General features: G+C 41.4%; 1 protein-coding gene across 1 annotated transcript in view; it reads left to right on the plus strand.

Annotated features, from left to right (window-relative positions):
- Nucleotides 1-7,720, plus strand: part of LOC102926866 (vomeronasal type-2 receptor 26-like) — a 30,640-nt gene extending 22,920 nt beyond the window's left edge. Inside the window, exons 4-6 of the mRNA XM_042274607.2 lie at nucleotides 112-336; nucleotides 1,366-1,489; nucleotides 6,816-7,720. Of these exons, the coding sequence (XP_042130541.2) occupies nucleotides 112-336; nucleotides 1,366-1,489; nucleotides 6,816-7,720 (1,254 nt within the window). The remainder of the gene's footprint in view (nucleotides 1-111; nucleotides 337-1,365; nucleotides 1,490-6,815) is intronic.
- The last annotated feature ends 2,562 nt before the right edge of the window (nucleotides 7,721-10,282 follow it).

Genomic DNA, 10,282 nt, shown 5'->3' on the forward strand with positions numbered 1-10,282 from the left:
GGAACAATGGTGAAAGCCCCTGGAACGTAGTTAGAGAAAGAGAGAGTGCCAGGTTTGTTTGCATTCCTGCACCTTATAGCTCAAGTCCTGAAAGTTATCTTTCACTTTTAGCTCCATCCATTCTTAAAAAGGGGCCAACTTGGAAGAAACACCGATGAGGAGAGCGTTGTAAATAAGGAGGGACGGACAACCAAGCTTGACATCTTTAACTACCAGTCTCTGCAGAATGGTACCAAAGCTCAAGTGAATGTTGGCGAGTTCATCTTTGAATCTCACAGTGTTCAGCATTTTTCCCTAAATGATAAACTGATAACTTGGGGCGAACAGTACAGTAAAGTGAGTATCTTTGGAGTCGACACCACATGCTATTCCTCTGAGTGGAGTTCCTTGGAGAACAGGGCTTAAGGGAGCCACTGAGTGTCATTAGGCCAAGAGTGACCGAACTTTGTCCTTTCCAGTGCCAAATACCAGAACTTTCTAACAGCAGAATCATTGTAAGAGTTACAGATTCATTTTGGGTTAATTCTTTAGCCCCTTGGCTTACCTGGTAAGAAGAGACAACTCAGACAATTTTCTAGATGATCATACAGAGGTCAAGGCTTTAGTGGAAGGGACCTACTTGGGTGAAAGAAATAAGATGAAAACCTGGGGACAAAAGCGGTCTCTGAAAATAGGGATTTCTGAATTTGAACTTAAAAACCATGTGCACATTCATTGACCTTATTGTTGGAACTTTTCACCCTGAATGATGTGATGAAAATCGAAGTGATGCATATTCATAGGGATGTTATAGTCTTCTAGGATCCTGCTTGGAGGGGGGAATAAGTTTTCTCTAAGGGAATTACACTGTCTATATCAACCACTCCAGGGCAGGTCTCACATTCAGTAGTTGGCCAGCAAGTAAGGGAATACACAGGTTTTGGGTTTTGTTTGCTTGCTTGATTTTATTTGGTTAGAGTTGGGTGGGTTCTGTTTTGTTTTGTTTTCCTTTTGGGATGTTGTCATATTTTATTTTCTAGGTTTAGGGAGTTTTGTTGTTATATTGGGATTTGGGGGAGTTAAGAAAAAACTTAAAGTTGAGTGGATAGGGAGGAGGAGACAATCAGGACAGATTTATAGGGGAGGATATAATCAAAATACATCTAAACTTAAAAATTATTTTGTAATAAAAATAAAAACAGGTGAATGAAATAAAATAGAGCAAGAGTTCAACAGAGAGAGAGTTATCTTTGGGCATCAAACTCTAAAAACATGCTAGTTCTTGTTGTTACAGTACACAGAAACTCTGCTGAAATCTACCATCTAGATGCTAATCCTAGATTTCGCCTATTGCCTGGCATCCCTCCTCCCATGTCTCCTATACAGACTCCTCTCGCTGTCTGCAATCCAAGCTGTCTACTCGGATTCAGAAAAACACCTCTTGAAGGAAAACCATTTTGTTGTTTTGATTGCCTCCCTTGCCCAGATGGAGAGATTGCAAATGAAACAGGTATTTCTAGAAATGATTTTGAATGTGGAAATAATACATAATAAGACAGAGCTAAGTAACACAATGCCTGAAGGTCATTTATATTTATATAGTTAACTCCCAATACTTTCCTAAAAACAAAAGTTCTTGCAAAGCAGTGGTGGTACATGCCTTTAATCCCAGCACTTGGGAGACAGAGGCAGGCAAGTCTCTGCATTCAAGGCCAGCTTGGATGACCAGGAATACACAAAGAAACCTTGTCTCAAAAAACCAAAGGGTGGGGGGAACCAACTTGATTTTGGCCCAGTCATTTTTGTTGCTACTGTTTTTGTTTGTTTTATTTTGAAATTGAGCCTTGCTACCCTGCCCAGATTGGTCTCAAACTCCTGGGCTCCAGCGGTTCTCTTGCCTCAGTCTCCTGGATGACTACAGGAGCGTGCTCCTGTGTCTGACCCAGCTTTGTCTTCAGCACATCTGTGCTGAGTTCAGTTTCTTCTCTTCCCACCCCTGTGTAGATGTAACCAACTGTCTTATTAAATAAGAAACACAGAACCAATGCAAAGAAGAAAGCCAAGAGATCAGAGCTAAGAGCCTTACCGGTCTGCAGCAGCTAGCCTTTTCAGCCAAGAGACCTACTTCCTGTGTTTTTGTCTTTATATAGACTTTCTGTTCTGCCTTCTCATTGGTTGTAAACCCAACCACATGACTGCCTTGTCACTGACTGTCTGTACAGACCCCCAGGTCTTCTATGGTTGGTATTGAGATTAAGGGCGTATGTCTCCAATGCTGGCTGTATCCTTGAACACACAGAAATCTACCTAGCTCTGCCTACCAAGTACTGGGATTAAAGGCATGCACCACCACTGCCCAGCTTTTGCTATGGCTCTAATAGCTCTGACCCCCGGGCAACTTTATTTATTAACATACAAATCACATTTTAGTACAAATGAAATATCACTATACCCCTGCTTTTCATTATGGCTCTATTATTGCTGTAGCAGTAGTAATGGGTAAAGTTAGTTCTCCTTGAATACCCTAAACTATGAAATGCATTGCAAAAGCATGACCTTATTTCATGCTTACAAAAGATGACTAATAATAATAAATATATAACTAACAAGGAAATTGAACTTCAGAGAAACTATATAAATTATTATGATCATACAACCTAGAAACAGCTGAGACAAAATATGTCCTTGTCAAATCAGAGATACTGCTAAAAACATTATAGCCAGAGGGATACTGATGGCAGACATACTGCTCCTTTCCTGGGACCTGGTGGTCACTGTTTGAGACACTTCCTATGGTTAATAGTAGAAACTCCATAAATACTCATTTAATGACTAAATAAATATTCGCTCTATGAATTTATCCTTTTCTTTCAAATTGCTTTTATTCTTGTGGGAGTTCTCATTGTAAATATACTCCATGGTACTGCAAGCTAGCATGAGGCCACTGTAGAACCAAGCACTGAGTGACCTCAGAGGATGCGAGTGTGGGGATGCTCCTCCCATCCCGCTGACATCACCGCCTCCTCTAAATGACTCTAATTGCAAAGCCTCTCCAGAGCACATTGGCAATGTTCCCTACCAGTATTTGGTGCAAAAACTTCACATCTAATATATATTTCCCTGCAGGCATATTGCCATGCCCATTTTACTCTCCTGAATGAAATCTTCACCGATGCAAAGAATGTTTAAAATAAGTCTCTTTGCTTTTCTGTGGCAGTCACCGACAGCTAGATTGACTGCCTCCCAAGTGCTGGGATGGGAGATGAGCACCAGGAAGCCCATGCTCTGTATTCTCTTCAACATCAAATATCACCATTCTCTTAGAAAAGTAGTACATTTGACTTTAATAGATAAAAGACAAGAAAATATATCCACCTTCATACTTTCTAGGGACACCTTCATTTTTAAGTGCCTGTAGTTCTACCTAACATGCTTGTGGTGGTCTTTTCCTCTTTACCCCATATCAGTATGTTCTAAGCCATGAATGTAAGGCTGGATGTTTACAAGTCTATATGGCTGAATTGTTTTTCCTCCATAGCCTAGCATCTATCAAGTGTAACATTATCCTTGTACCTCAGTACTTAGGCTTGTCATAGTCTGGGACAATAATTTTTGTGCTATGCCTAAAAACATTTATTTTAAGTTTGCAAATGTACAAATTTACATTTACTGCAAATCAGGAGTTTAATTGGGTAATATGATCCCGTGGTACTAAACAATTTTGAGAAAAATAATCCTATCATCATCACGCATTTAGCACATTTTTTGTGCTGGGTTTTGAACCTAAAGCCTCACATATGCTAAGCATGTGTTCTATATACAGCTGCATCCACAGATTATGAAAGTATTATTACTTGGACTAAATTCAACCAGGGCTCACCGTACATCTTTAAAAATAGATTCAGCCTGGGTTCTAGGGCCCATTGGCTTTTCAGTGGCTGGTAATCCTTCTTGATTTGCCATTTAGAACATTGCATCTATGCTCTGGAAGTAGTCCAACCAGTTTTTGTTTCCTGTGTACCCTTTTTCTTCAAACCACCAGTGTCTAGCTGCTTATGTTAAAGGATGCATTCTTCAAAATCGAAAGGGACAGTGAGCAGAGCTGATATCAAGCACATTAACTTTTGATAATGACCATTAACTCTGAAAACAACCTGTGTATACCATTGAAAAGAACTGGTTTGAACCACTCTTTGGAAGAAAAATTAACAATATAGAATGATCAATGCTTTACTGGTATTTTAAGATTTTTGTGGCATATAAACTCACAGTTAAATATGCAATTGTTTTTCTTCGTTCTTTCCTTCCTTCCTTTCTTCCTTCCTTTTCCTTCTTTCCTTCTTTTCTTTCTTTCTTTCTTTCTCTCTCTCTCTTTCTCTCTCTCTCTTTCTTCTTTCTTTTCTTTCTTTCTTTCTTTCTTTCTTTCCTTCCTTCCTTCCTTCCTTCCTTCCTTCCTTCTTTCTTTCTTTCTTTCTTTCTTTCTTTCTTTCTTTCTTTCCTCTTCTTTTGAGACAAGGCCTCACTGCGAAGCTCTGTCTGGCATGGCATGTGCTATGTAGACCCGGCTGGGGGGGCGGGGGGCAATTTTCTTGTTTCTGTTTCCTGAATGCTGGAATTGCAGATGTGCGATATTGTGACTTGCTGAAATCATTTTTCTAACTAAAGATGGGTCCCATGCAAGTGTCCTTCAGAGTAAATGACATCCAAGCTTAGTGAATAAGACTTCCTATTGCACTGCATTTGTTTTAAGTATTTAGACTTACCTCTACTTGTATCTTTTTTTCAAAAAGATATTATGAGAAAAAAATTACTTTTTCAGTAAAATTGCAGAAAACTCAAATAACATAAATGTATGTGACAAATATACATTGATAATTAAATGCAAAATTATTTTTACTTTAATAAACTTCTAATCAGAATTCAATGAAGGATTTTAAGGAATTCACTAAAACAAGCATTTTTATCATAAGTAAAAATATTCACCTCACCGGGCAGTGGTGGCACACGCCTTTAATCCCAGCACTCAAGAAGCAGAGCCAGGCAGATCTCTGTCAGTTTGAGGCCAGCCTGGTCTACAGAGTGAGATCCAGGACAGCACCAAAACTACACAGAGAAACCCTGTCTCAAAAAAAAAGGGAGGACTGGGGATTTAGCTCAGTGGTTGAGCGCTTGCCTAGCAAGTGCAAGGCCCTGGGTTCGGTCCTCAGCTCTGGAAAAAAAAATATTCACCTCTAAAATATATTGCCCTCAGCATTTCTAAAGCAATAATGCATTCTTTGTATCAAAATAAAAAAAAGAAAGAAAGAAAGAGAGAAAGAAAGAAAGAAAATACTACAGTTCCCAAACATAGATGGCTGAAAACATTAGGAAACTTTAATTTCTAGGCCTTCCATGGTCACAACCAAGACCCACCTCCCAGGGATAAGAGCCCCAAGGGATCATGGTGGAAGACAAGACAGAAAGGTTGTAGGAGCAAGGGGTAGGGGACATCTGTAGTGAAGCAGTATTTGTCAGGTATGACAGGGCCCTTGAGCACACGAGCTCACAGAGGCATGCACCAGATCAAGCCAGACAAAACCCTTGCATGGAGGAGGGACGGAGCTCCTGAAGTCCTACCCCCACCTAAGGAGCTCTTGACAATTGATGGTTGCCAAAAAGAAAGAGTTTTCTTTAGATATGTGGCCCTTGGTAGGCCACCCATGTTCTGGTAGATGGTCCTGTATCCATGGGTATGCAAGCAGCATTAAGTGGACTCAGTGAGTTTTTAAAAAGAACAAGTAAAGTTGGGAAGGAAAAGTGGGGTGGAGGGGGGTAGAGAAGGAAATGGAGAGGGAAGAAATGGGTGGTGAATTTGATCAAAACACATCGTGTGCACATATGAAATTCTCAAGCAATAAAAAGAGTTTAATATGCCGGGCGTTGGTGGCGCACGCCTTTAATCCCAGCACTCGGGAGGCAGAGCCAGGCGGATCTCTGTGAGTTCGAGGCCAGCCTGGGCTACCAAGTGAGCTCCAGGAAAGGCGCAAAGCTACACAGAGAAACCCTGTCTCGAAAAACAAAAAAAACAAACAAAAAAAAAAAAAAAAAAAAAAGAGAGTTTAATATAATTAAGAAAAGGTACAAAAAGAAAAGAAATTAAAGGTGTCCTTTCATATATAATATAATTTTCATATTGTCTGATTTCCCCTCAATATCATTTTCAGATTTCTGGCTCCTCTCACACTGTTCAATTCCACTCACTTTCTGTATATTTTATGGATTCAATTTTATATGTATTTTTCTTTCATGAAAGAAAAATTAACTTATTCATCTTTTTTTCAATAGTATGGTTCAGTGAATATAGCCAGGGGCATTCCTGTAGTCAGATTTTCCTGTCCCACCTGCCGGCTCCCAAATAACCACCCAGAGATTTCTTATTAATTATAAAACTTGACAAATAGCTTAGGCTTGTCCCTAACTAGTTCTTATAACTTAAATTAACCCATATCTTTTAATCTACATTATTTTATGTGGCTGGGTTACCTTTACTCTGTACTCCTCTCTGCTTCCTCTGCTGCTTCCTCTGTTTGGCTGGTGATTTTTCCTTTCTTCTTCCCAGCATCCTCTGTGTCTAGATGTCCCTCTTAGACCTCCTGCCTAGCAAATGGTATTTAGCTGTTTATTAAGCCAATAAGAAGGGGCCTTGGCAAAGACACATCTCCACAGTATACAAGAAGATTATTCCACAACACATTCCCTTCAGAATTCAACAATGGTTCTGCTCAAGGTATACTTCCAATCCATATATTTGGGAAGTGACTGGTGAAATGTAATAAATCAATCTGCTTCCCTTTCAGATATGGATCAATGCATCAAGTGTCCTGAAGATCAGTATCCAAATAAGGAGAGAAATCAGTGTCTCCCTAAAATTATGACATTTTTGTCCTATGAAGATACTCTGGGAGCTGTTTTGGTCTCTCTGGCCATTAGTTTGTCTGCCTTCTCGGCTCTGATTTTAGGATTATTTATCCGCTATCGGGACACACCCATTGTCAGAGCAAATAACAGAAATCTCAGTTATATTCTCCTTGTTTCTCTAATGCTCTGTTTCCTTTGCTCATTGGTATTCATTGGCCAACCTAGAACAGTCACCTGTGTCTTGAGACAAATGATTTTTGGGGTTGTGTTTTCTGTTGCTGTTTCTGCTATCTTAGCAAAGACCTTCATTGTGGTTGTGGCCTTCAAAGCCATCAAACCAGGGAGCACATTGCAAATGTGGATGGTGACTCGACTCTCAAACGCTATAGTCTGCAGTGGTTCCCTCATCCAAGTGTGCATCTGTGCAGCCTGGCTGGGAACATATCCTCCTTTCCCTGATGTTGACATGCAGTCAGAGTCTGAGCAAATCATCCTTTGGTGTAACGAGGGCTCCACCCTAGCCTTCTATTGTGTCCTGGGGTACTTGGGCTTTCTGGCCATTCTGAGCTTGCTTATTGCTTTTCTGGCGAGGAGGCTACCAGACAGATTCAACGAGGCAAAAACAATCACATTCAGCATGCTGGTTTTCTGCAGTGTGTGGATTTCCTTCATACCCGCTTACCTGAGCTCCAAAGGCAAAACCATGGTGGCTGTGGAAACTCTTTCAATTCTGGCCTCCAGCACTGGCTTATTGGCCTGTATATTTCTCCCTAAGTGCTATGTGATCCTACTAAGATCAGGTGACCAGACAAGAAAAAAATTCTTTAAAAAACTTCCTTCTTAAGGCAAAGAAATTTGGTGTGATTTGTGTGAGACAAATTATGTAGAAATAAAGATTCAAAAGAGTGGTGTGAAGTCAATGCATTTTACTAAACATAGTACCTGCTCTTTAATCAAGTGTCTCTGTCATCCTTGGAGACAACTAGTCACAGTGAACAAAGCCACCAGGGGTTAGATTCTTGCCAACTAGCCATGACTTTTAATGTGTCATTTCTTTAAATCACAGTAAAAAGAACTAGGGTGAGAATGAAATAAAACTATCTGTGTAGAAAAACAGATGTTTAAAAATGTGTTGCCGGGCGTTGGTGGCGCATGCCTTTAATCCCAGCACTCGGGAGGCGGAGGCAGGCAGATCTCTGTGAGTTCGAGGCCAGCCTGGGCTACCAAGTGAGCTCCAGGAAAGGCGCAAAGCTACACAGAGAAACCCTGTCTCAAAAAACCAAAAAAAAAAAAAAAAAAAAAAAAAAAAAAAAAATGTGCTTCCTGTTAGACACAGGATGACTCTTTATATTCAACACAGATTAATTTAAAAGTAATTAGGAGTTCTGATGTAGAGCTCATGGTCTTGTGAGGGCAATACAGACTCCATCTTAGGGTAGGGCCACCATCTCAGACCACCTGCTGTTCTCAGTTCCAGGAAGGACCTCAGGAGTGTGCCATGATACCTGGAACAGATACAGGGCAGTATCCTCCTGCAGACATCCTGTCTGTGGTTTATGGCCCTTGAAGCTATCTAGATAATCCTGCTGAGCAGACCAGATAATGAACAGCAGACCACTGTTCAGCAAGATGTGGTTCCCCACCAAAAAGTCCAACCCAATAGTTTCAAATGTGGTTTGACGCCAAAAGTCTAGACCAATGGTTAAAAAAAAAAAATCACCTTGCCCCATATCCCTTCTACCCAATCCAAAGTTGCCAAAGCATGTAATTCCCGGCTTGCAGGTTTTCCCTATAAAAACTCTGTACCCCTGGCCCACCGCCACTGCCACATTTCCCTCCATCTGCCTGGCAGTGGCCCAGGTTTGAACCTGACAATAAAAGAACTCTTATGTGCTTGTATCAGAAACCGGCTCCTTGGTGGTCTCCAGGGGTTTCTCGGAACAGGTACAACTGTGACACAGTCCGTGGGAGTCACCAACTAATAACTGATTTGACTTAAGGCCCAGTTTGTGAGAAGGAACCCAGTGACACTGCTTGGGTGACCAAGAACCCAAGACTAGATAGCCCAGGGACTTATGGAAAAAAACAAATAATGCTGGTCTAAACAAGCAAACAAAAGGCAGTGATAAAATGACTCCCAATAATATTCCGCTATACTCTTATATCAGTGCCTTGTTCAGTCATCATCAGAGACATTACAGAGTGAGAGACCTTAGAAAACTCACCACTAACTAAAAGAGATGACACCATCAAAGTCCTCCCCGCAGAGCTCAGGGAACCCTGCAGAAGAGGAGGTGGAAAGAGTGTGAGAGCCAGAGGAGATGGAGAACAGAATGAAACAAGGCCCTCTACATCACCATGAAGCTCATGTGAATCACAGAGACTGAAGCAGCATGCACAGGGCCCGCACGGGTCTGCACCAGGTCCTCCTTGTATTTATTGTGGCTTCCAGTTTAGTGTTTTTATGGGATTCCTGGGTGTGTGAACTAGTGGGTCTCTGATTCTTATGCCCTCTCTTGGACTCTTTTCCTTCTGTTAGTCTGTCTTGACCAACTTTGATGTGTTAGTTTTCGTTTTATCTAATTATATTTTATTATAAAAAAATAAAAGCAATAAAAGATATTTATTCAAGAGTGAGGATTAGAAATAAAAATAAAAGACAGGAATAACAAAATAAACGAACAAGCATTATACCACCAGTCAGCGTTATTTTTTCTTGATGGGATTCTTCCAAATTCCATACCACATTGTGAAGTTTTAAGGAACCAACTGTTCTGATGGGAAGGTGTAGTTCATAGCTCCAGTTTAAATCTGGAAAATAAGAGTTAGTGTCCCAGAGAATGGAAACAGATGGATTGTGGGTTGCAGTTCTGCTCAGTCACCAGTAGATGGCAGTCCTCCCTCCGGTTTTGCCCAACCCTCACAGGGAAAGTGTGCTGGACAGTCCTGAATCTGTCCCCTGCCTGGCTTTCTAAGACCAGAGAAGTGTGGCCACACCCGTGTTCTGGGTTTTCTGCTGGAAATGTTCCCTTTCCAGGGCCCTGCCTGCCTTTGCAGGGGTCCACTGCACCTGTTTCCAGCAGCTGTGGGTCAGATCCACTTATTAAGTGTTGGTCTTCTGTAGCACCCAGCCTAACTGGGTTGCCTTCATCAAGCCTGTCCCCTTAAGGCTCAGGAATCTGTGTGGAAGAGGAAGTAGAAAGACTGTGAGAGAGAGCCAGAGGGGATGGAGGACTCCCAGGAAACGCAGTGTCTTCCCGACACAACAGGACTGGTGCAGGGAGGAACTCAGAGACTGTGGGGACATGCACAAGGCCTGTCCAGGTTCAAGTCAGATGGGGTCCCAGCGTGGAGAGAAAGAAGTGGATACACAGTCCCACCACCTAATCAAGAAGCTATTTGCAAC

The sequence above is a fragment of the Peromyscus maniculatus genome, chromosome 3 (genome assembly GCF_049852395.1).
Source record: "Peromyscus maniculatus bairdii isolate BWxNUB_F1_BW_parent chromosome 3, HU_Pman_BW_mat_3.1, whole genome shotgun sequence".
Classification (NCBI taxonomy): Eukaryota; Metazoa; Chordata; class Mammalia; order Rodentia; family Cricetidae; genus Peromyscus; species Peromyscus maniculatus.